This window comes from Melanotaenia boesemani, chromosome 10, assembly GCF_017639745.1.
Source record: "Melanotaenia boesemani isolate fMelBoe1 chromosome 10, fMelBoe1.pri, whole genome shotgun sequence".
Lineage (NCBI taxonomy): Eukaryota > Metazoa > Chordata > Actinopteri > Atheriniformes > Melanotaeniidae > Melanotaenia > Melanotaenia boesemani.
Genome location: NC_055691.1, coordinates 2,432,246 through 2,458,717, shown reverse-complemented (window position 1 = coordinate 2,458,717; position 26,472 = coordinate 2,432,246). Strand labels below are relative to the sequence as shown.

The following is a 26,472-nucleotide window of genomic DNA, read 5'->3' as shown; positions in this document are numbered from 1 at the left end:
CCCTCTGTTCTTAAACCTGTGACTGCAGCGCCACCTGGAGGATGCTGGATGTACATTCAGGACCACAAATTAATCTTGTTTAGGCTTAACAGCTGAACAGAGACATAACATAACTGATCCAAATAATCCTGCAGAGCATTTAATATAAAAAAGGTAAATGTTGCTCAGTCAAATACAAGTAAATAAGATAAATAAAGACAAAAGATATATATCACTGCTGTAAAATAAAACGCTTTGTACTCTTAGTAAAACTTTACTGATAGAGACAATAATAATATGACTGTATGAATAAAAGAGAACATTTCTAGACATTATTCTGCTTGTTGAAATATGTATCATTTTGCATGAAATGTGTTTTTCTTTATCCTTATTTGAGACACAAGAGTTTGCTTTTAGATATTTGAAAGTTTAAGTTAATAAAACTCTCAGTTTATTATTTTCTGTTAAGACTGAGTCTCTCCTTCTGATGGATTTCTGCAAGCTGAGGCTTCAAGATGGTTGTCTTCTTTAGACAATGCTGCTCACTAATGTAAGTGTGTGTGTTTCCAGACTGGTGTGGGAGCTTCAGAAACACCACCTGCTTCTCCGCCCTGACGTCCAGCTCTCATCTCACTCTCGGGAGAAATTTGCTTGCCTAATGTAGCTCCCCAGAATAGCATCCTGTGGCCATCTTGGCCGTCGCCTTCACCAAACTTGAGCCTCCCTCCTCAGCACTCGACCTTTCCATCTCCTTATTGAGTGCCAGAGGAGGTAGAGGTGGGGTGGGGGGCGCTGGAGAAATGGTTCCTGCCCCATCACAGGGACGGCCTCACCTCTGAGCCTCCTCTTCGGCCAATAGGGAAGGCGATCGGATCAGGTTTCACTATAACAGAAGGACATAATCAGCGTGGTAAGTGTGCAGAACCTTACAGCCTGTCTTGGCCAGCTGGGAGCTCGCTTCATTCAGCTTTTCTGAGGTAAGGAAGAAGGGGAGAGCATGAGAGTGTGAATGGTATATAAAGATAAGGAGATAAAGTTCACTGTCCACAAACATCAGTCGAACTGAGTCCACACACGTAAAAACAAAAAAATTCCCTGCTACTGCTAACAGAGGCTGATCATCATGGTGGTGTTCAGATGATGGATGGAGGGTGGAGGAATTGTTTTATGTGTGTTTGAGTCAGTGAATAAAATTGCAGCCGAGTGCCTGAGGAGCTGACAAGAAGCAGGAGTTGGGCACCAAAATGTGAGAATGAATGTGATTATTTTTGGAATTTAATCTAAACTTTAGAAATGAAACTTTGACAGATTGAAGAGTTTTTGGTTTCTCAGCAGACAAGCAGCAGCAGTTTGTTGTTGTTTGTGAGGTGGTTTGGTTGGAGTCCAGGAACCTTGTGAAGGTTCATACCTGAGGGATTTACAGATGGCTTAAAGCCTTTGAAGCAGCTTTCCGCTTCAGGAGACAGAAGACGACAAGCACAACTCGGGTTACACCGTGAAGCCAGCGCAGATGAACCCGCTGCTCGCTTTCAGACGCTGCTCTTTTTGCATTACAGGGTTTCAGAGCTCAAAGGGCTGATGTTTAGAGCTGCTGGTGAAGCTGTAAATGAAGGTGTACATTAAGCTGACATAGCTGGAGGATGAACACTTTAACATCCTGAACCAGGGACCTCCAGTGTGGATGAGATGGAATTATCTAAATGTGGAGCATTTCTCCTGGCGACCATCATTACATCATGGTGTAAACACACCAAGTTTGGCATTTACAAGATTTAAAAAACAAGCTGAAGAAACCAGACGTTCAACCTTTAAGCTTCCTGACAGTCTCTCTGGGTTTATTTTACTTCTTGAGCTGAGACGTGTTTGTCAGCAGGGACTTTCTGGAAGATGATTGAAGGAACCATGTGAGGGGAGGATGACCAGATAAGGGAATGATGGTGGAATTATGGGTAGTTGTCCAGGGGATGGAACCCAATCTTCAAAATCATGTCCCCTGAAACTGGATCTCAGACCTGCGCAGCTGTTTGTTGGAAATAGTTTTGATGTGGGGACGGCTTCATGGTGGCCTCACACTAATAAGACTAATCTAAAATCAAATATGTGATCAGATTTAATTATCAATTCAGGTTGTCACAAAAAAAAAATACACCTGTTTAACTTTGATTGTTAAGGTCTGGGTTTATTAAACACTGTTAAGAAGCCTTAACACTGGCGCTGCTAAGAACTGGAACAAAAGTGGGTAAAAAATGAACACCTTTGATGCTAAAATCAGTCGGAGTGATGGAGAGGACGGGAACGTGACCTTCTTTATGCCCAACTGTGACATTAATCTCCTCTTTCAGCAGGTGAAAACAGACTAAGGGCGTAAATCTATGTTTGTCCTCCTTCTCGATTCTCCTGAGAGAAGCAGATTCATGACTGAGGCTAAAATTTCAGTCCAAAGTCTAAAAGTCTCACACTAATTATAAACACAAGATGTTCGGATGTTTGGGAATGCTGAAGTTACAAAATTCCACAAGACATTTGAAGTCATTTCAGTAGGACAGAAAACACACACACACACACATATATATATATATATATATATATATATATGTGTTTTCTTGTATATAAGGGATAAAATGTGGATGGAAGGAGGGTGGGGTTTGGTCAGGGTGGGGCTGGTAGCACATATTTAAGACATCTGCAACTTAATCCTGAGCTATTAATATCCCGGGCTGCACAGTCGCTCCTTCCAGACTTTAAGTTGTCTTTTCTCTGGATTTCAGGTTTCAAAGTCCACTGCCACCATGTCTGACACAGAGGAAGTGTAAGTGATTCCACGTTTTCAAAAACACTGTGCTGAGCAGTTTGGCAAAAAAACTTTAATTAAGGTTTAACTTCAGGGCTTTCTGAATGGGAGATGTTGATCAATTTAATTTGGAAATCTTAGTTCCAAGTGGACTTATTCTTTTGTCAAGCCGTTTCTACATCAAACACAAACTAGTTCCCAGTGTTGATCTATGAATGAATACTGAGAATGTCTTTCTCTTCTGTGTTGCAGTGAGCAGGTCGAGGGTAAGTAGCATCACTTCACCTGTTATAAGAACTCATTTGCTCACATTTGATGCAGGTACAGTCAGGAGCTCCATGCTTAATCCCAGTATTATTTCACAATCTTGCCTAACTGACTTTCCATCCCATATAGAGAGTTATTTGCACTGGCCAAATTCCTATGTTTGCAGGTTTGGCTTGACTCCTCCAGATTCATGCTGTGCAACAATGCTCTCTGTCTCTGAAGCAGATTTGCACATATGACTGTCATTGCCAGGCAGCCACTTTGCCAACAAGACAGTGTCGAACATCTTGTTGTGTGAAATCACAATCTGAAGCTATGAAAAGTTAAATGACACAACACTGCACTGACCTGTTGGCAAAGAATCCTGCAGCTCTGCATGACCATCTGTAACTGTGCAGACGTCCTGAGCTGAGCACACTTTCAGGTGGAAAAATAAAAAGAAACTTTGTGATGCCAGTTTGTAATCCAGCCTGAGAGCTCTGATCAGCCCAGACTACTGCTTTGTGTATGCTCAGCATGGATCCCCAGTGTACCCACATTTTGCATATTTTTTCTGCCAAAATGGGTGCAAATGGGATCTGTTGACAATGTTCTTCTGCTCCTTTCTTTCTCGGATGGACACAAAGAATTCGATGGTAAGAAACGGCCGGCAGACTTGGGATAAGTCTCATCGTAGTCATACTAATGTGTCGGTCACTTCTGGAGACGTGTGTTTTTGTCCTCCACGTGTATTTATTAAGGCATGCTGGTTCAGACTAATGCTATTTGTGACTGAAGAGAGGAAACAGGATAAAAACATGTCGGAATCTGTCTCCCTTTGTCTTTGAGCACATCCAGTTGCAGTGCAGCTACGTTTCAGTCCCAGTTCATCCATCAATGACTACTTTTTCCCTCCTGTAACTGCTTGCTGTCTCACCTGCTTTAGTGTCATCTAGTGGCGGTTCCCCTAAACTGCACCATCATCAACCTCCTCATTTCTCACATCTTGGCTTTTTTCACTCACCACCAACCACCTTTCTTCCCTTCTCCCCCCTCCCCTGCTTCTATTAACCCTCTCACTGCCCCTCCTCCTCCCCACCCGACACACCGCATGATGTTTAGCTGTAGAAGAGGAGGTAGTAGAGGAAGTAGAGGTGGCCCCTGAGGCGGCCCCTGAGCCAGAGCCTGAGCCAGAGCCTGAGCCAGAACCAGAACCAGAACCAGTGGTAGAGCCAGAGCCAGAGCCAGAACCAGAGCCTGAGCCTGAGCCTGAAGGTATGTTGCAAGAAGGGGGGAGGGGGCTATTCTATCATCCTTTGCCAGGTCCACTGATTACAGTCAGCCAGACAGACGCCACTAATCCTGTTCCACAAACATTTCCCACATGTCTGCTAACACTACCGTCCTTTCACCTTTAGACAAAGTCAAATACATGAGGACACGTCTTTTCTGCAGCACTACCACAGTAACAGTAGGACTGATATCAGAGGAGCTACAGAACAGCCTTAACCTGCCCACATCTGCACAGAATCATGTTTTCATTACCAAAATTATTATTTAAAATTAATTTACTAAATGAATGGATTGAAAAGGTCAAAAGCAGAAATGCCTCCCTGGACTTGCTGGATGAACTTTCCTGCTAACATGTTAGCACTTAGCATTTACAGTTATTAGTCAAAGGCCGTAACGTCTAACATTTTCTGTCTTAAACAGTTCCTGGAATCAAAATGCAGAGCTAGCTTTAGCTTCCTTGTTCATTTAACTATTAAATGTGAATACAAGTAATTGATTCTGCCAATATAAATAAAAAACATAAATGCATTTATTTATAGAACTAAACTGTAAAACTGGTTTTAACATATTTAGTGCATATAGCTTAATTTTAACCTAGTTGTTATTAATACTAATCTTAAATAAGCCATATAAACTTTGAAAAGGGACAAATAAATTACTGTACTTGAGTTGAATCAATGTAAATAAGACGAGTATTTCACAATACTGTTTACTTCTTTTAACAACAAATTAGAGGTAATTTGTTGTATGCAACTTTGCACTTTTACTTTTACTTTGGGAGTTTAGTAATAGTTTAAATGACCCAGTAATCTGATGAGCTCCACCTTCAAAAATCCTGGTGTGAGGAAACCAGTTCTCAGCCGAACAGCCAGGAAAACATGTTCTGGTCTCCATATTGACCTCATATCAGCAATAATCCATCTTTCACAACCTCATGCACTCACAGCAAATTCACATTTACCAGGTTTATGTAACTTCCACAAACTCACATCAAGTTAACAAAAACATTTTCTTTTTATTGAGTAAAGCCAACTAGTTAGACTTTACAGTGTAGCTTTCTATATTTTAGACTCAAGCATCGACAGCAAACACAAGGAGGGTTATAAAAGTTTAGATTAAAGCTAAAATATGTAAATATATAATAAATTTAGACCTCTTTTATCAGCCTAATCCCACTCAGCTACTTATATGCGCTTCAAGTACCTCCTGTAAATGTTTTTATATTATATTTTTATATCTCTGGTTGCTTAATTTCAGAGGAAAACATTTACCTCCAAACAAAAAATCATTTTTAGATTTGGTCTTCTTCCTCGTCATATCAGATCACCTATCACGTTTCATGTAGCATTCACATGTTTTTATCCAAAAATTAAAGTTCTTAAAGAAACCAGGAAATTTCGTATGAAAGTGGGGTTAAATTTTCTTTGAGCTGTTTAAGAGTAAATTGTATTTTCTTTGAATGGAAACTTTACATGTTTGAGTGTAAATTCTCAGACTGTTAGAGAATTTACACTCAAACATGAGACTGAACATGCACTCATGCTGTGCTGCAGCAGGGTTAGCTTAAGCTTTCAGGATGTCTGCTAACACTCCCATCTGTTCTGCTTCTGTTTTTCAATGCTTGCTGCATGCAGCGGCTGTTGAAGAGGAAGGTATGTTGACAGAAACACTTCTGATGAAGTTGTTATGTGTTTTCTGGTTTTGATGGTCCAACAGTGTCTGTCCAATTCTGATCTGTCTGTCATAATCCAGGAGCGCTGGCCAATTGGCATTGAGAGTCTGAAACCAAATTTACACATAATTTTTGTGTTTTAAATGAGTTTAGAGGAAAATTGAAAGTATCAGTGGAGGAAAAAGGGTGAAAGAATACAAACACTAACTCATGCTTCACTGTGCAGCAACACCATTTTTCCAATCCTGCTATGCGACTCATCATCTGCATGACACGGAGCTGCCAGAATCTGGGTTACATGGGACGTAATGGGGAAAGTGATTTGTCACATTTGTGTTATGAAGTTCTGGGGTCAAGCCAAAAATAATAAAAAAAAAAAACAAAAAAAAAAAAACAAGAGACATGTTGTAGGTGCAATAACAAATCAATCTTATCTAACAGGTGAAACCACTTTATATGAATAATTCTGCAAGATAGTTCTTACTAAAGTCCATAATCCCTGTTTTAGTGGTGTGGTTCTGATTTTACTACATCTACATACATCTGTTTGCTCTTGTTTGAGTCTTGTCAAACTAACTGAAAATCCGATCAGGCTTTTCTTCTTCATTAATCGTATGTGTCCTGTAAAATGTTTTCTTTCTAACACAAACTCATCCCTTCTTCATTTCTTAACCTGCAGAGGAGAAGCCAAAGTTCAAGTAAGTTTATATTTGATCTCATCTGACTTCCAAAAACACCCTAAAACTCAGTGATGTGTTGCTCACGACCCAAACGTTCCCCACAGGCCCAGTGCTCCAAAGATCCCAGATGGTGAGAAAGTGGACTTTGATGTAAGTGGAGCCGAACTTTCAACTTAAAGTGTGAATGTTCTGGTGTTTCTCTTCTCGGCTGAGCACCGTGTCTGTTCTTCCACCTCGCAGGACATCCAGAAGAAACGTCAGAACAAGGATCTGATGGAGCTGCAGGCTCTGATCGATGCTCACTTTGAGTGCAGGAAGAAGGAGGAAGAGGAGCTGATCGCACTCAAGGATAGGATTGTGAGTGTTCGATGTTTTACTGCATGAAGTGGCTGTCAGATAAGAGATGGCAGACAATGTTTAAGCTAAACATTATTGTCCCCCACAAAGAAATTTTGTATGCAAGCAGCAGGTCACCACAAAAAAACATAAACACCAAACCACTCGACATGCCACACGAAGCAAAAACATTCTTAAATACAAGACGTGTTTTTGGCAGCACCATGTTTGTTTCAGCCTGCCCTGATTTCTGAGGTGAGCAACTCAAAGCAGCAGATAAAATAGAAATTAAAACTGATTCAATAAAACAACATCAAAACATTTTTATAAAAAGTTAAATCTCCTTAGTTAAGGATAAAAATCCATGCATTGATGTAAAACAGCATCAGTGTTGTCATCTAATGTAAGTGTATTGTCTAAAATGGTTCCTGGATATTTGTAGTGATCCCCCCTTCATGTGCCTGGCCTTAGATCTGGACCGAGGAACAGGTGGATACTTTTTTATATATATATTTATGTCTAGAAAAAGGCTTTTACACCAAGAAACAACTGGACCGTAATCATCGTTAAGAAGAGATAAAACAACCAAATCGTCTGCAAACTTAATGAAGTGTGCAGACAAGTTCTCTGCACATCTTTAAAGTCTAAAACTTTCTTTAGACGTTTGCTGTCTTCTAAAACATGTAGTTTAAGAGCTGATCTAAATAAAAGATGTCCTGTAAACAATAAGCCATACCTGAAAAAAAAATCATCTTTACATCAGAATCTACAGATTTAATGTGTGAAAGCCGTTACGATGCTGTGCAGACAGAACATGTGTGAAACATGACCAGCAGTATTCTGCTTTGTGACGTCCCTCTGAAGACGTTTGCCTCGTGGTTTTCCTCCTCCTCTCCTGCAGGAGAAGCGTCGTGCTGAGAGGGCTGAGCAGCAGAGGATCCGTGCTGAGAAGGACAAGGAGCGGCAGGCCAGACGAGAGGTTAGCTCCACTAACAAACCTTCATCATCTCCTCCTGCACTTTTCAATTTAGAATTTCTTTGTTTTTTATAATAATTATTTATGGATCCATCCCAGAGATTTTTTAACGACGTTCTTTTTTGTTTAATAATTTTTCCTTTGTTATGATTCTGTTGTGAACCCAGGAGGAGAGGAGGATCAAGGAGGAGACTGACGCCAAGAAGAAGGCTGATGAGGATGCCAAGAAGAAGTCCGCTCTGTCCAGCATGGGCTCCAGCTACAGCAGCCACCTGCAGAGGGTCAGTGCACACACACGCACACACACACTCACACACACACACACACACACAATACCACTTATGTAATCTTTATACGTCCTCCAAACAGGCCGACCAGAAGAGAGGAGGAAAGAAGGAAACTGAGAGAGAGAAGAAGAAGAAGATCTTGGCTGCCAGACGCAAGCAGCTCAACATTGACCATCTGAATGAAGACAAGTTGAAGTACGAGTCCTCACACACGTTGAAACACATCTCACCACTCATACGTTTTACTTTAATCTTTGATTTGGTGGAAAGCGGAAGTCTAGAAATCTTGGAGATGATCTGGAGGATTAATGTTGTAAAAAGCTGATTTGATCTGAGGAATGATCTGAGGAGCAGGTGAAGCTCTGCAGGAGGAGCAGGTGAAGCTCTGCAGGAGGAGCAGGTGAAGCTCTGCAGGGGGAGCAGGTGAAGCTCTGCAGGGGGAGCAGGTGAAGCTCTGCAGGAGGAGTCTCGGTCTTCTCTTGGTCTCGGTCAGCAGCTGCTGTAAACGATCTGCAGAATGAATCTTTTCTACACAAGCCTGCGTGTAGTTTGGAACATTTTCAGAATGCAGAAATCAGTAAAAACAAAGAAGACATTGAGGAGCTTCTGGTGGTGATTCAGAGTGGCTTCCGTCTGAAACAAACATGGACGTGTTTGCTTCCCTGCAGGGATAAGATCAACGAGCTGCACGACTGGATGCGCCAGCTGGAGTCTGAGAAGTTCGACCACATGGAGAGACTGAAGAAGCAGAAGTATGAGGTGAGACTTCTGAGGCTTCAGTCGTGTGAGGAAGGGTTGGGAGGATGATAACCTCCGTAACATCCATTTTATAGCTCCACTTTTCATTTGTTTGTTATTATTATTATTATTTATTGTTATTGTTCTATTTATATTTGTAAATATGTATTTATTCATTTTATTTTGTCTAGCGATCCCGTCTTTATATCTTTAATATTATATTGATATTATTATTTATATGAATCATTTTACTTTACTTTATTCTATTTATTTCCAGGTTTAGGGATGAAAAATCATGTTTATTATATTTTCTAATTATTATGTTTTTATTATTTGTCCTATTTATTATTATTATAGTTAGTTAATTACATTTTTTTCCAGGCTCAGAGACATGAAATCTTGCTTATTATATTTAAATAATTACAACTTTATCATTATCATTATTTGTTTTAGTTATTTCATTTTATTTATTATTAATTTATTATTACTTTTTTATTATTGATTTTTCTAGGCTTTATTGTAGATATTGTTTATTATATTTTAATAATCATTTAAGTATTATTATTTGCTTAATCATTTATTTATTATATTATATATTATTTGAATTATTTATTTTATTTTGTACCTTCATTTTTATTTATTTGCTTTTTAAAGGTGAGGGGCAAGTGACTCTGTTGATTACTTTATTATTTATTCTAATTATATTATATATTCTTATTTATTATGTTATTTATGTGTTTTAACACTGAGAGACAAGAGATGCCATTTATAATATTTTGATTATTATAATTTTTTTCTAATTATTTTATATATTATTTTAATTTTTTATTTTTTCTACACTGAAAGACAAGAGGTATTTCAGTGTTATGATGTTATTAAACAGAAATTTGACATTTTCAGATTATTCACATTGTTATTACTATATATTATTATATATGATACTTAACTGCATTAGATTTCTTTTTTGTTTTTGTTTTTAGACCATTTTTCACGGTAAAAAAAATATCTATAAAATATGATGAGAACTTAATTAAATCAGCAGTTTAGTCCATTATTTTCAATACTCACTTAAAAACAAACAAAATTTATATACATAGTCTAATAGATCCCAACGATTTCTGATCATTTATTCCATGAATTCATTTGTATTTAGTGTTGCTGAATGTTTATGGTCTTTCACTTTAAAATAGTACCAGTATTTGTGTAAGTCGCTGGAACAGCCGGGTGCATTTTTAGAAAATATTGAGGCCAAAATCTGCCAGTGCTGAGCTTTGTCAGACCCAACAGCCTTGTGGTTGTGGATGTGGTTTTGCTGCTGGAGTCCTCAGATGGGTTTCCTCTTGTTTCCTCTGGCTTGAACCCTCCGTGTACTCTGGTTTCCTCCAGGTTACAACCCTGCGTAAGAGAGTGGAGGAGCTCAGTAAATTGTAAGTAGTGAAGATGAGTAGAGCTCTGGCTGCAGCTTCAGGCTCGTTGCATGTTAGCATGAAGAGAAGCAGAGCAGCCCGAACAAGGTTAAAGAAACAATCAGCTGCTATCTTCTTTACTTCGTATTCAGTCAGTTGTGGTTCTGAGGGAACTGATGGTAAGCCATCAAAACTCTAAAGCTGAGTGAGACTGGAGGTAAAGGTGTTGTGGGATGACCAGGTGGTCCATCAGGTAAGAAATAATCCACTGATTTGATGTTGCTCCTTCTTGAGGGACCATGATGGTAATTTTAATGCAGGGATAATGAGGACCCCTGATCCTCCCTGTATTAAATGATCAGGTTCCCAAGATGCTTCAGTCTGGATGGAGCTGGTTGTGAAGGAGAAAGAGGAAAGGAGTGGGTCTCCTCAGAGGTAAACGTGTCCACCTGCATGTTAAAGCTGCTGTGTCGTTTTCAGGTGCTCATGTTCAGGAACCGAATCGATGTGCTACAGAAGCAGTAAGTACAGTCGGTGTTACCTTCACTGACCCCCAGTAATGTCAGAAATCAGCCTTTCATTTAACTCCCTTCGCCTGAGTGTAAGGAAACCTACTTTTCCCAGGAGTAAACAATAAATGTATTCTTAAATAAAATGAATATGCCTATTATATGAATAAACAGAACTAAAATGATAAATCTTCAAATTAATATATAAAAAAAAACATTTAGAGATTATTTATATTAGCCAATCTAATAAAAATTAAAAATGCATAATAAAATGTTTTGTATTCTATCATTTATGAGTCTGGCCTTTTAGCATATATATATATATATATATGCTAAAAGGCCAGACTCATAAATGATATTATATATATATATATATATATATATATATATATATATATATATATATATATATATATATATATATATTCAGGCTGTGTATATATATATATATATAGTTTTATTGTTTGTGTTATTTCAGTTACATCATCTCAAATTAGTTTTGTTATTAGGTTTATTTGTGAACCTTATTTCTATATTTTATTGGCATATTCCATTATTTAAGTAATAATTTATTAAATGGTGAGTAAAATGGTTTCCATATGGGTGAATATCACAACTTTTCCCTCAGTGTGACATAACTGTCGTAACACTGAAGGCAGCTGATGGCAGAAAGTGACCAAATCTATTTTCTAAATGAAAAATAGATATTGGCCAATTAATGCCTTGTAAAACTAAGACATTAATTTGATTCTGTATTTTTTCAGATTGTTTGTTGAGAAGTTTGACTTTACGAACTCTCAGCACAAACATGAAACACTGAAACCACCACATGCATCAGACTGTGGCCTTTAAATTAACACAAGGTTTATTTTTTATCACTTCTTATGTTGAACAATTAAAGCCATAAATACTAAAACCTTAACACGACAACTAGGAATTCAGTCCACGCTGACATGCATGAACTTTGTGTTTAGGTTTGAAAATACAAGAACTGTCAGTGGTATGGAGGTATTTCCCTGTCTGTAATCAAGAGTGTAATTGTTTGATCTGAGAGCAAGATTTCTGGTTTTCACCTTCAAATATCAAATCACTCTCTCTCAAAACTGCTCTCTCACTCAAAAAGGTCCTTCTTGATCTCAAATATATCATTCTTCCTTTCAAATTTCTGCTCCTCTTCTCAAGTTTAGTGTTGCAGGTTTAAATCTCCTGACCTCACACACGCACACACACACACACACACACACACACACACACATTCTCTGCTCATAACTTGTGCTCTTGAATATTTTTTCCAAATCGAACAATTGTGCTCTTGATTAAAGATAGTGAAATACCCCCATACAGTAGAGGTTTGTACCATTAGCTACGTGAAAACGCATACTCAGGCTAAACTGAACAGTTTCTGAGTCACTGTCCTGCAGATCTGAAATGATCCCTGATCATCGCCTGGTACAGGACTGACACAGAACTCTGCTAATAAATGAGCTGGATGTTAAACAAATTTAAAGCAGGATTTTAACTGGCTGACTGTTGTGATGTTAAAAAGCTGGTTAACAAACATACAAACAGCTGTTAAGGTTAAATATCAAGGTCAGGTCTGTCTGCCCTCACTGAGCTTCATGGATAAGTCAGAGCCTCCTGGGCCCTGATCATCAGCCTGAGCAGGTAAGTGCTGCACGAGTTCGTCAGCTGCGTTTTTTTTTTCTACTTACACCAAATTCTTACTGAAAATCTCCTTGATGGAAACACCGAGGTTTAAATGTTCTTTTATACTCAGTTATTTTATTTATAATGTTTGTTTTTCTTTGTTAATCAGAACAACTGGCTGCTAATTTAACTAAAAAAAATTGATCATTGTCATATAATGTATAAATACGATAAACAAAAATACCTGAAACTGAAATATGTGGTCATCAGATTGAGCATTGGTGCATAAACTATAAGCTATGTTTTATATGTAGAACTCATATAAGCTCATAAAAGCCTTTAGTATAGATGAAAATTCACAAGTTTGGTCGCAATAATGATATATTGATTCAGTGGATAATGATTCAGTGGTTGCAGATTTCACTCATTCTGTCCTGACATGGTTTGGATCAGATATGAGGCAGATTTCACATTTTCAGCTAAAATATAAAAATCTAAATTTCTTCCTGATGAATCATTTAAATGAAAAACAATTTGTTGTCTGAGCAAAAACAAACTGACATTCTAGATGTTGAGCTTTAAAATTTTTACACCATGGAAAATAAACTGGGGAAAAAATTATATTTGTAGATTTTAAACAAGAGAATAATGTAAACATTCCTCCTATTTAGAGTCTTAAACCAAATACCTTTACTACTTAGTTTTAATAACCACGATAAGATTATTTTACCCTGCCACTTTCCATGTCATGAGAGATGGTAATGTTCTCCAGCAACAGTTAAAATTGGACAAGATTTCTGTCTAGCATGCACATCTTCAGGGAGACCATCCTCCTCCCTGAAACGTGCCCCTTGGTCGCAGTTGATGGAGGCAGACATTACCTATAATTCAAAGGATTCTTAACTTCTTGTGATCATGAGAGCAAATTCAAATTAAAATCTGGCCTCCATATAAGAAAGTGGGTTAGTCATAAAAATCATCATTTCCAATTTCTAACCAAGTCATTGGAGTGGCCAAAACTAACCAGCATGAGACAAAGTTTCATCGTAACATGTTGCGTTCACATGTAACCAAGGAAACCAGTAATATGGCAGCCAGTTGCCTTGTAAAAAGAATGTATTTAAGATCTAGTGACGATGGTATTTTTATCCTTTCCTTCCTGCTGCTTGGAGGTGCCAGATCTGTCATAATCAGTTATATTTTAGGGAATATATTTATTACCTGTATGCATGTTTGATCCATATTTTCAATTTGGATCACTGCTATTGGATAATTGAGCTGTATCAATGTAAATTGGTTAATTTTTAGATCCCTGTCACCTGGCAGGTGTTTAAATCTGTATACGAATTATTAAACAGATTTATTTTACTAATACATTGAAATATGTCCCTCTTTCCTGTAGCTTTACTGCCATGTGGAAGGCTTTGAGCACTGCACCATCCTCCTCACTAACATGTCTGAACTGCATCCAACTTCATCCGTCATTTTCCTGCTTCTGGTCAGATTTATATGCAGACTTCTGACATGTTTCCGTGTTTCTGTGTGTTTGGAATTACAGCAGCAAGAAGGGAGCCGCTGCCCGCCGCAGAAAGTAGGTCGGCCCAGCCTGAAACTGCTCCCGAAACTAACTGCGAACGTCACGGAAACACACCTGGTGAAGCAACACTCGCTGTGGCGAAGTTCGTAGCTTCGAAGAAACTAGTAATGCTGAGGTTTACCCCGTGGTTACCCAACCACGTCCTGACCCGTCCAGCCAGGAGCCTTTAGCTGCTGCTGTTCAGTAGGAATCAAAACAATTAAACTTACTCGCCGTCACGCTTCCTCGCCCTCCACTGTTTGGTTCTCAGTATTTTTGTAAATAAAGTGTGACTCTTCAAGCCATGTCTGTAGATCTGTTGTTATTCAGAAAATCAATAAAGTTACATATTTTTAGATGTGCAATTTTAAAGTCATTTGTTCAACACAGTTAAAGGCACAGCTGAATTTAGCTCTCAGGAGGCTCAAAATATGTAAAAAAACAAACCAAATATATATATATTTTAAAGAAATTAAAATCCACTACAGCTCCAGATTTAATTTATATACATGATTTGAAAATATTATGAAAATTAGGGTCTAAACAGTTCAAAAGATCTTCAGTAACTTATTCAAAGTTTTGCACATTAGATGTGGAAAAAAATATTTTTTCTTTTTGTTCAGAAAACGTAATTATGTTTATTTTGTTAACCTGAATGAAAAGGATTCTGCATGGAGTGTTTTTCTTTTTTGCTTAAAGAATCGATGTGGATGAGAGGTGGGGTGAGACTTGATTAGGGAGTTCTGTAGTGGTTGGCCACTGTCGCTGCAAGCTATCCACACTGTCACTTCTCTGTCTTAATTCCAAGATGGTTGGCTCTCTGACGCCCTCTTCTGGCTCAGGTCCCCAAGTATTTGCCTGGTTTAGCTGTTGGCAATCAATCAGCATTCAACAACCCACCACCTGAAATCAATCAATCAATCTATCAATCTATCTATCTATCTATCAATCTATCTATCTATCTATCTATCTATCTATCTATCTATCTATCTATCTATCTATCTATCTATCTATCTATCTATCTATCTATCTATCTATCTATCTATCTATCTATCTATCTATCTATCTATCTATCTATCCATCCATCCATCCATCCATCCATCCATCCATCCATCCAGGTCTGTTAAACTTGGGTTACCTCTAAAACATGCAGGGTAAACCGGTGCTTTTTTGACTTCCTGTGAACTGCCATCTTGAATTTATGTTCATATTCAACATTTTTTTCACTGAGTGCCTTTTTCTCTAACCAGTTCCAGGCTAAGCCTTCTGAATTCTTGATATCAAAATATAACATTTTCTTTGAAAAACTGTGAGTGTGATACATTTTGCTGCTCCCAGTAAAACAATAACAGACTGAATTAGTGACGATAAATTCAATTTGTTTGTTTTCTTGTGATGAGAATGTTTATCCATGCTGAAAACAAAATGAATTCATTTTCATTTGCTAAACTAAATAATGTGTCATTTCTGTCTTTGATCACATGATGGTGGTGTTGATCTGAGCTGATGAGTGTGGTTCAGGTTGTTCTCCATTTATTACCTCCACCAAGGTGGAGGTTATGTTTTGGGATGGTAGAAAGAACAACTGATTAGATTTTGGGGGTGATTTGGATCATCGCCTGGGTTGAATTTTTTTAAACACCAGAACCGCCAACTTTGCATTACGCCCTAGAACCGACAAAGGGGGTCATTTTAACATTGTGCTGATGCAGCATTTCAGTGATAACGGTGGCGTTTACAGAGGCCAGTTTGTTTCATCCTTTAAACTTTTTCATCCCGGGGTTCCCGGGGTGTGCGGCTGGAACATCGGGGTGTTCCAGCCGGGGGGGGCTGGTCCTCCTAGGCATGGTGCAAGCCCTCTGCCTTTGGGGAGTGGGACGGCTGCCTCTGGGTTCCTGGGGCCCTGGGCCCTTCACTTGGGCTGCCCTGGGTGGCCGGTCCCTGGCGGGGCCGGCGGCTGCCGATCTTGGCCCACTGGGACCTGTGCCCCTAGACCGTGGGGGGCTCTTGCTGGGGCTCTCCTCTGCCGCCCTTCGGATGGGGCTGGAGTCGTCTTCGTGGTGGGGTAGCTTGGGTTAGTGCTCCAGGGCTGCTTTCATGATATGTCTTTTTGATTTGGTTATTATTTAAAAATTCTCAATGACTGGCAGCTCTGTTTGTTTTTTGTGTGTGTTTTTGTTTTTTGTAAAAGTTGTAGGAAATTTTCTGGTGTGTTCATGTACAGGTGTAACAGCTTGTTGTCTGGTGATGGTGTGGATTGAAGGGTTGTTGCCTTCTGTCTGTGATCTTTTTGTCTCCTTTCTTCTTTCCCTTTTGCTTCTTTTTGCTATTTTCCATCTTTTTCTGTCCCCCCGGTCAGGTCCAGCAAGATTACATAGATTCTATGATTCAAAGTAAATAAATAAATAAATGAATCAGATTATCAAGAGGAGCCTTACCCATAGGCCTCCCCTTGACAGAGCAAATTTGTTCAGCACGATACAGCAACCAGATTATCATTTTGCTGCTATGATGCTGGACAGGACAAGTTAAAAAAAAAAAAAAAAAAAAAAAAAAATTTTTCATCCATCAGAAGGCAAAACTACAACAAATAAATAATTATTTGATTAGCATGCTTACTTTGGGCTTGTATTTCAAATAGAAAATGCCAAATACTTACAAGCTTACAGCATTCACTTATCAGCTGACATATAACAAAGCTAAATTATTTTTATCCATTTTTGGGAGAAAGGGATTTTGCCATTAAGAGTTTCTAACTCATCAGATAATGCCCAGAATCATAGGCAAAAAATAAAATAAAATAAAATAAAATAAAATAAAATAAAATAAAAAATTAAATTAAATTAAATTAAATTAAATTAAATTAAATTAAATTAAATTAAATTAAATTAAATTAAATTAAATTCCAAGATGACATCATGGTAGATGTTATAATGTGACATTGTTTGGCCCGGATCACGTTGATATTCTGGTGATCCAGAAGGTTTATGGGGGTACTGGGTGGGCTGTTGGGCCTTTTGGGGTTTTTCCCAGGTGAGTGACTGAACGGCTCGGTGGAGGTCTACACTCTCTGGGTGCTTCTAGTTGAAAAGTGAATCAAACTTTGAGTAACACATGGTGCTGGGAGGAAAGAGGGGGTTTTTTAGACCTTCTTATGTCTTTAAAAGAATTAATGATGAGGAGACACATCAACTCAATCTAATTCAAAGAGACTAAAAAACGCTAAAATCATTAAATACATGAAATTTAAGTTTGTAATAAAAATAATAAATAAACCAAAATAAATAAGATAAAACTATATATTTAAATAAAGAAAGAAATTAAAAAATCTGATTATCAAGAGGAGACTTATATGATAAAGCTCCCCTTATAAAAGCAAATTTGTTCAGCACAACACAGCAGCCAGACCATCGTTCTACTTGCTACAAACAAAATAATAATAATAATAATAATAATAATAATAATAATAATAATAGTAGTAATAACAATAATAATAATAATAATAATAATAGTAATAACAATAATAATAATAATAATAATAATAATAATAATAGTAATAATAATAATAATAATAATAATAATAATAATAGTAATAATAATAATAATAATAATAATAACAATAATAATAATAATGATAATAATAGTAATAACAATAATAATAATAATAATAATAATAATAATAATAATAGTAATAATAATAATAGTAATAACAATAATAATAATAACAGTAATAATAATAATAATAATACTAATAGTAATAACAATAATAATAATAATAATAATAATAATAGTAATAATAATAATAATAATAATGATAATATAATAGTAATAACAATAATAATAATAATAGTAATAACAATAATAATAATAATAATAATAATAATAGTAATAACAATAATAATAATAATAATAATAATAATAATAATAATAATAGTAATAATAATAATAATAATAATAATAATAATAGTAATAATAATAATAATAATAATAATAAAAATAATAGTAATAACAATAATAATAATAATAATAATAATAATAATAGTAATAACAATAATAATAATAATAATAATAATAGTAATAATAATAATAATAATAATAGTAATAATAATAATAGTAATAATAATAATAATAATAATAACAATAATAATAATAATAATAATAATAAGAATAACAATAATAATAATAATAATAATAATAGAATAGAATAGAATAGAATGCCTTTTATTGTCATTATACACATGTACAACGAGATTAAGCCATCCCCAGTGTCAGTGCAGAGAGAGCAGTATAGAAATAAATAATAAATAAAAGATCTAAGGTATAAAATATTTACAGAAATAAAACAGATGTGCACACTCTAGTTATTTGCAGATATAAGTATGATGTCTATGTCTGAAAAAAAATATATATTGCACGTTCAAAGTATTATTGCACGGATCATGATATGTTGTACATGTCATGTGACAGAATGTATTGCACATATGTTGTTAGTGTCCAGCGTATTTCAGATTTGAAGTCCTACAGGAGTTCAGGGCAGTTATTGCTTTTGGAAAGAAACTGTTTTTGAGTCTGTTTGTTTTAGTCCTGCTGCACCTGTAGCGCCTCCCAGAGGGCAGCAGGGCAAACAGATCAGAGCCAGGGTGGGAGCTGTCATTTATGATGTTTCTGGCTCTGCTGAGGCAGCGGGAGGTGTAAATGTCCGTCAGGGAGGGGAGAGGGCAGCCAATGATCTTCTGTGCTGTCTTTACCACTCTCTGTAGCCTCTCCTTGTCTGCTACAGTGCAGCTGCCGTACCACACTGTGATGCAGTATGTCAGCAGGCTCTCAATGGATGAGCGGTAGAAGGTCAGCAGCAGGTTGGAGTTCAGTTGGTGCCTCCTGAGGACTCTCAGGAAGTGTAGCCGCTGCTGAGCCTTCTTGGTGATTGACGTGATGTTCTCTGACCAGGAGATGTCGGCCGAGATGATGACGCCAAGAAACCTGATGGTGTGGACCCTCTCCACACACTCGCCATTTATGTAGAGGGGGGCTGGGTCTGTGCTGAACCTCCTGAAGTCGATGATGATCTCCCTGGTTTTCTTGGTGTTGAGAGCGAGGTTGTTCTCAGAACACCAAGCAGCCAGCTTCAGGATCTCCTCCCTGTAGGCAGCCTCATCACCCCCGGAGATGAGTCCGACCACTGTAGTGTCGTCAGCGAACTTGACGATGAGGTTGTCATTGTGGGCCGGCCTGCAGTCATGGGTGTAGAGGCAGTACAGGAGGGGGCTCAGCACACAGCCCTGTGGGGAGCCGATGCTCAGCATGCGGGTGGAGGAGACGTGGGGACCTAGTCTCACAGTCTGGGGTAGTAATAATAATAATAATAATAATAGTAATAATAATAATAATACTAATACTAATAGTAATAACAATAATAATAATAATAGTAATAATAATAATAATAATAATAATAATAATAATAATAATAATAATAATAATAATAATATAATAGTAATAACAATAATAATAATAATAGTAATAACAATAATAATAATAATAATAATAGTAATAATAATAATAATAATAATAATAATAATAATAATAATAATAATAATAATGATAATATAATAGTAATAACAATAATAATAATAATAATAGTAATAACAATAATAATAATAATAATAATAGTAATAATAATAATAATAATAAAGTATAAATTGTTGAATTATCAGTAATAACTGATCATAATAATTATAATAATATTTGAACATTTTACAGTTGTATTCTTTGTTTTTACCATTTCTATAATTGTAATAATAATTTATCCATAAACATTGGTGAGTGTTATGATTGATGATTTTTAGGAATTATTGTATCAGAAAATATTAAATTAAAAAGCAGATTCAGTGTTTTTTTTTAGATAAATAAGCAACTTCATTTATTTGTCATTAATCATTCACACAATTTTCAAGTGTATAAATATAAAGTTTCAAATTTTTCCACAACAAACAAAAAGCACATACAGACAAAAACATTAAATACATAATTAATACTTTCACTTGGAACAATCAGCTCTTATTTACATCATATTTACACATGAAAAGAAAAACTGGTCCTCTGCAATTTGTTCTGACTGAAGGAGGTCTGACAAACTTTTAAACCGACATGGAAACAAACATTTAAAGAAAACGCGTCTCAAGTTGGATTTTCTGATTGAGTTTCACTGCAGAAATTTGTGGTGTATTTCTAAAATATGATGGGATTATTTCCTGAGGGAACTGAACAGCTGGGGCCATCAGGACTTCAGACGGATGAAAGTGGAGGAATGTTAATGAGGGGGTTTGGCCTCCGTCCTTCATCAAATAGACAGAAAGGATGAGTCCATGTGAACGAGTCTTGAAACACTCGTCATATTTAAAAAAGAAACCAAATAAAAATGATCCATCTGTAAACAGCTTTTCTGGGCATTTTAACCCCTATAGGTCATCGGGGACGTTTTAGTCCTTTCAGGTCATTTTTCCCTCAGATTCTGGCCACATTCCCCATGTGGGATGGTTTTTAATTTTCCTTAAAGGTCAACAGGACTATTTAACTATCCTGTTGGGTCATTAGAGAACAAGAAAGTCCTCTTCCAAAAGCTGCAGCACGTTACAGATTCTTTTTTTAATACTTCTTTGCTCACATCGCTCACTGACCTTCATTAAACCTGTAAATACCAAATGTGTGATTGCTGAATTTATTTTAACCCTTTAAATGCCAATTTGATCCAATTCACATAAAATTAGTTATTTTCCACATAAAAACATGTTAGGGGGTTGGATTAAATAAAAAATCTAAATAAATATTTTTACCAATTTTAATACATTTACAATTGATAGAAAAACAAAAACATGTATTTTATGGGAAATAACACTGTGTGTGTGTGTGTGTGTGTCATCATGTTATTAATTCCCCATTTAAAGTGTTAAAATAGTTAAAATCCTTTTATATGTGTTAGTTTTGATTTAGAATAAATCTGACTGAAAGATCTGAGGAAAAATAAAAGAAAAATATGAATCTGTGATGTTTTTATTGCCGTTTTAGTCAGAGGACTTTTTCTCCTCTAATGATCTGAAAGGGTTTAAATTAAAGTAAAACACTAAACAATCTAAGATAAACTAACAATGCATCAAAATCGATTCTGTTACTTTTAAGACTGATTTCAAAATAAAATCCCCTAAAGTCCCCTAAACTGTTTTATATGGAAAATAACTTTATTTTTCACATATTTGGTAGTTTTGATCTGGAATAAGTTTGACTAAAAAATTTGAGGGGAAGTTTGTGGGACAGGACATTTTTGTCCAATAATGACCCAATAATGGTCTTTTGTTAAGTGACCCACAAGGGTTAAAACTACAAACGGGAAGAAACGGGTCGGACGAAGCTCATTTCTGCTGGAAAAAAAATTCCACTTCTGGGATGATAAAATCAACCTCTTGTTTATGTGACTTTTCTCGTTTTTACCGTCAGCTTCTCTTCACGGGACTGACTCAATGTGTCTGGAATATGAACAAAGTTTACTTAAAAATATATATATATATATATTTACATATAAAGACTAAGTTCGGATCATTTTACTCTGAAAACAACAGAAAATGTTTGCTTTTATCATTACCTTTTAAAACAGCTATGCTATTAAGACTAAAGTAAAACAGGCAAAAACAAAAATCTCTGTCTGGTGGTCTTCATCACTACACTGATGAAGATTTGTACATGTCTTTTCTTTCCTGGCAGGAATGAGCTTCCATGTGACGACCGAACAGGAAGAAACGTGGATGTGGAACATTTTCTCTGAATAATAACATGTTACTGTTGATGCAAACAGACTCATTTCAGCCACAATAACCAGTGTGTATGCGTGTGTGTGTGTATGCCGACGTGTGTGTTTTATGAGTAGACAGTGCAGCAGTGTGTTCATCTGTGTGGGGGTCTATAGGACTTGATAGATGAGGTTTGGGTCCTGGCTGGCAGTTGGGGAGGGGACCTGAGCGGGCCCCGCGGCCGTCCCCGCCTCGCTGATGGGAGCTGTGGTCGGGGACCCGGGGCCGTCAGCGACAGGCAGCAGGCTGCTGTTGTCGGTGGAGATTCGCTCCACGATGCTGGACAGACAGTCCAGACTGGAGACCACAGAGCTCCGCTCGCTCCTTGGACCACCTGAACACGAGACAGAAACAGAACATCACTGATCTGGTATCAGCTCAGTTTTCATTTTATTCTATTATTTTATCTTCCATGTTTGAAAAAGATGCAAATAAAACATTTGATGATAAGTAGTAATCAATAAACCAAAACCATGAAGCAAAGAAAAGATTTTCCATCTGTTCAGCTGGAAGCTTTCAGCCTGTTAACATGCTGGTTTCAGACTGCTGGATTAATGGGAATGACAGAGACGGTGAGCAGTGCTGCCTCACCTGAGGCAGAAGCTTTGGTTTTATTTATGAATTTAACACATTTTTCACTTTTCTTTTGTCAAACTCAAGTTTCTCCAATTTACTGACAAAGTAATAAACAGAGAAAACAAATATTCTGCAGCTGTGTCCTCAAAAACTGAAGTCTATTTTATTTTCATTTCTATTTTAATTTTTATCCTAAAAATAAAAATAAACTGTCAACTTTAACTTTTTAAAAATATTTTTTCTTTTTTATCTTACTCCAGGTCAGAATTAAATAAAACAAAATAAAATGTACCTTTGTGAGTGTCAGAGAAATAGGAGCTGCTTTCATAACTTCCTCTTCTGGTGGACTGACAGCTCGGACCATTAAAATCAGTCTGAAAGGAGAAGAAGAAAATCATTTAGCACATGGAAACTCCACAGAAATGCTAAATAATTATATTAATTACAATATCCAGGCTAAGTTCATGATAACCCAACTACCCTATAAACAAAAAAAAAACAAAAAAAACAAAAAAAAACAAAACCACAATAAATAAATTCAACCAAAAACCGGTGATATAGTCTCATTACTGATAGTTTTATTTAATATATTTAATTCTTCTGAACGTTTAAGCAAAAAAAAAAAAAAAAAAAAAAAAGAAAAGAAAAGAAAAGAAAAGAAACTCTTGTTCCTTCACAGAAACATGAAGAAATTGTCTGACAGTCGTTTTGGCTCAACCTGGTTTTCATTTGGAATTTAAGAAAACGGAAAAAGTGGATTAAAAACATTTAGTATGAAACTCAAATGAACATTAAAAATGGCATCTAACGAAATAAAAACTTTAAAAACTCAGATTTGCACGAAGTCCGAAACAAAGTGTAAAAATATAATATATAAATAAACAAACAAATAAATAGAAATAGAAAATTATGCTGGGTTTTCGGCCGACAGAAACTTTACAATAACTTACTTAAAATACAAAGATGAGATTGGAAACTATTATTATTATTATTATTATTATTATTGTTATTATTATTATTATTATTAATGTTAAAAGAAACATTAAATTTCCAAATCGGCGCCATCTAAATAAGAAATGAATAACTGAATAATTATGAAGCAACAACTCGGGATCTTTTCTGTAAATTTGTCTGAAATTGACTTGAACATATTTGATGTCTTCTATGAAAATTATTCCGTTTAGTTATCAGATTTTTAGAGGATGACGTAAAAAGAAATATCTTATAGCTTCAATGTAAAAAGTCTGAAGTGACCCAAACTGAAGAATTTCAGACCAGAACTTCACCTTAGACCAAACAAGAGACCTGCAGAATCTCATATCCGAACCTCCTGTCGGTGGTTCTCCACTCACCATTCCGTCGGAGCAGTTGGACCGGGGGCTAGACGCGTCCGAGTCCCCGCTGTAGTGTTCCAGCACCGGGTAGAAGCCGTCCTCCTGGCCGCCGCGCAGCAGCGCCTGCAGGGACTCGATGTAGCTGATGGCGTTGCGCAGGATCTCCACCTTGGGCAGCCTCTGGTTCGGGTTGGCGGTCGTGCACCGCTTCAGGGTCTCGAAGGCGTCGTTGACCTTGCTGAGCCGCCGGCGCTCGCGCAGCGTCGCCGCCTTCCGCCTGTCCGCGTTGGTGGTCTTCCTCTTGCAGGCTTTACAGGCCCACAGCAGGCAGCGGCCCGCCTGGTGGTGCCCGCTGGGCGCGCGGACGTGCTCGTCGTCCTCCGCGTCGGCGTGGTGGTGGAGGTGCAGGAGCGAGGACGGGGAGGAGGAGGAGGTGGACGAAGGAGAGGATGAGGACGAAGAGGAGGAGTCATCCGGCTTCAGCAGACCCACATGGACCAGCCGCGGGTCCAGGTCTTCGAAGAAGTGCATGTCGCTGGTGTTGAAGCAGGGGTCGTCGTAGAAGTCATCAGGGGCGGGGATGGGGAAGGAAATATCCGACAACTCCATGATTCAGTCCAACACACTCCAAAAATCCAGCAGAGCAGATTCTACTGCCCAAAGCAAACTCTTCTTTACAGGAACGAAGAAGAACGAGGATGATGGTGAGGAAGAGGAGCAGGATCTGGGAGTTCAGGGGAATGTAGAGTCCTGTCACCAACTGGTCTGTACCGAGTCAGCTGCTGACCTGGATAGTTTTTATACCTGAGACCCGGGGCGGGGTGGGCTCAGGATTAGGGGCCCACTGAGGTCTGACCAATCAACAGGCCGCAGGAGGGGTTTACAGCTTCACGGTAATTAGTTTGGGCCTACAATTACCCCGACCCGCAGCAGGACCGGGACCACTGAGACCGAGGCCATGTGGAAAACCCGCAGTCTGACACAACACATACACATAATCTGCCTTTAGACACACACAGCTTTCACGCATTACACACACATATGAATATCATATGAAGCCCAAAACATTTGTTTTATCTTCATGTTTCTTCTTTACTTCGCTTTTGCGTATCTTACTTCTTTTTGTCTTCTTGTTCATTGCTGTTTATGGAGGCACATAAATAATAATTCTCGCTGCACACTGTGGAGTAAACGTTATTATTATTGTCGATTACAATATGAAAATACTCTAAAATAATAAATAAAGAATAATAAAGAAAATAAAAAAAAACGCAATTGGATTTTTTCTTGAAACAAGAACAACAACAACAATAATAATAATAATAATAATAATGTTAATAACAATAATAATAATAAACTGTACATAATTTAAATTGGGGAAACAAGAAATATATAGCATGAATACATTTATTTAATGATTATAGTTTGATACATATAACGATTTATTTAAAAAGAAAAAACTACTTTGAAATTATCGAAGATGTTCAATGTTGAAAGTTAAACATTTTCCATTGTTATTTAATAATAAATAATTTCTGCTTATGAAAAAGAATAACTCATCATTGAAAGGAGCTCAGAGCCGAACCCCCTGGAGGCCAACCTCTTACTACACAAACAGATTTTTTATTAATCTGATTGTAACATACTATCTCGTAGATGTGGATTTATTCAGTCATGTTTGTTCACGTTTCCATTTCCTACCTGAAGTGCCTTCAGCTGATGATAAACCAGACGATGAAAACAGAAAATGCTTAAAGATCAAACAAAACAGTAAATACAGCACATTTTCGTTTTCTACGGATCCAATAGCGATGAAAAGATTCATCCCACAGCGCTCATATTCCGTCGAGTCAAAAATATTTAATTCATTTAAAAGCGTAAATGCTGCATGGAAGTGTGTGAACAGAGCAATCACATGAAATGCCAGTTTATTTTTAGATCGAGTGTTTTGTCCACGGTGAGAATTCAGAGATTTGTTGACCTCCTCCTCTCTGTCTGCAGCTCCTCTCTCAGCTGTCATCGCTTCACCCACAAACATCAAAATGCACTTTTTTCTTTTTCAAAGTCTCACTTCACTTTATCAGCTGCAGTAAAGACGCGTCCCCGCTGGAGGGCGCTGCAGAGCAGATGGCCCTCCATTCATCCATCTGCAGGGCTGCGGGGGCCTGGAGAGCCCACCCCCGCAGATCACACACCGCCAGTCGCTGCGAACGTTTTCAAAAGTCTGTTGATAAACTTGTTCACAAGACTTTTAATCAAAGAAACTCACAGACTGGCAAATACATTTAATTAAAATTTAACCTTTTTATGTGTTTGTGTATGTGTGTGTGAGAGACAAGAGAAACAGTAAAATGATACACTGATGTAGGACAAATGAGGAACATTAGTAGTAGTAAAAAAAAGAAAAAAAAGAAAAAAGAAGCCTGTTGAGAGTTCATACATGGACACAGATCTTACAAATAATAATAATAATAATCATAATAATAAAATAATAATAAAATAATAATAATAATAATAATAATAATAACAAAATAATAATAATAATAATAATAATAATAATAATAACAAAATAATAATAATAATAATAA

The 26,472-nt window shown here is 37.0% G+C and overlaps 2 protein-coding genes across 8 annotated transcripts; one reads left to right on the top strand and one right to left on the bottom strand.

Moving 5' to 3' along the window:
* The first annotated feature begins 847 nt into the window (after positions 1-847).
* On the top strand, positions 848-14,441 carry LOC121647817 (troponin T, fast skeletal muscle isoforms-like). 6 transcript variants are annotated; one of them, XM_041997529.1, is made up of 15 exons: positions 848-956; positions 2,748-2,788; positions 3,023-3,036; positions 3,664-3,672; positions 4,139-4,291; positions 5,944-5,961; positions 6,661-6,679; positions 6,766-6,811; positions 6,902-7,018; positions 7,899-7,976; positions 8,141-8,254; positions 8,343-8,455; positions 8,929-9,019; positions 10,885-10,925; positions 14,119-14,441. In XM_041997529.1, exons 2-15 carry the CDS (start codon positions 2,769-2,771, stop codon positions 14,153-14,155), a joined length of 870 nt encoding a protein of 289 aa, XP_041853463.1. In that variant the 5' UTR covers positions 848-956; positions 2,748-2,768; the 3' UTR covers positions 14,156-14,441. The 6 variants fall into 6 exon arrangements, with proteins under 6 accessions (XP_041853463.1, XP_041853464.1, XP_041853462.1 ...); XM_041997528.1 differs by lacking the exon at positions 10,885-10,925 and adding an exon at positions 10,385-10,425 and having other exon boundaries at positions 856-956; XM_041997530.1 differs by lacking the exon at positions 5,944-5,961 and having other exon boundaries at positions 849-956.
* Positions 2,809-24,631, bottom strand: myod1 (myogenic differentiation 1). 2 transcript variants are annotated; one of them, XR_006011894.1, is made up of 4 exons: positions 23,903-24,631; positions 22,843-22,924; positions 21,029-22,308; positions 2,809-2,820 (listed from the first exon to the last, which is right to left on the bottom strand). XR_006011894.1 is itself a non-coding variant. In XM_041997527.1 (3 exons), the coding sequence occupies exons 1-3, from the start codon at positions 24,491-24,493 to the stop codon at positions 22,085-22,087; spliced, it is 897 nt and encodes a 298-aa protein (XP_041853461.1). In that variant the 5' UTR covers positions 24,494-24,631; the 3' UTR covers positions 20,053-22,084. The 2 variants fall into 2 exon arrangements, 1 of the variants encoding a protein (XP_041853461.1); XM_041997527.1 differs by lacking the exon at positions 2,809-2,820 and having other exon boundaries at positions 20,053-22,308.
* Between the last annotated feature and the right edge of the window lie 1,841 nt (positions 24,632-26,472).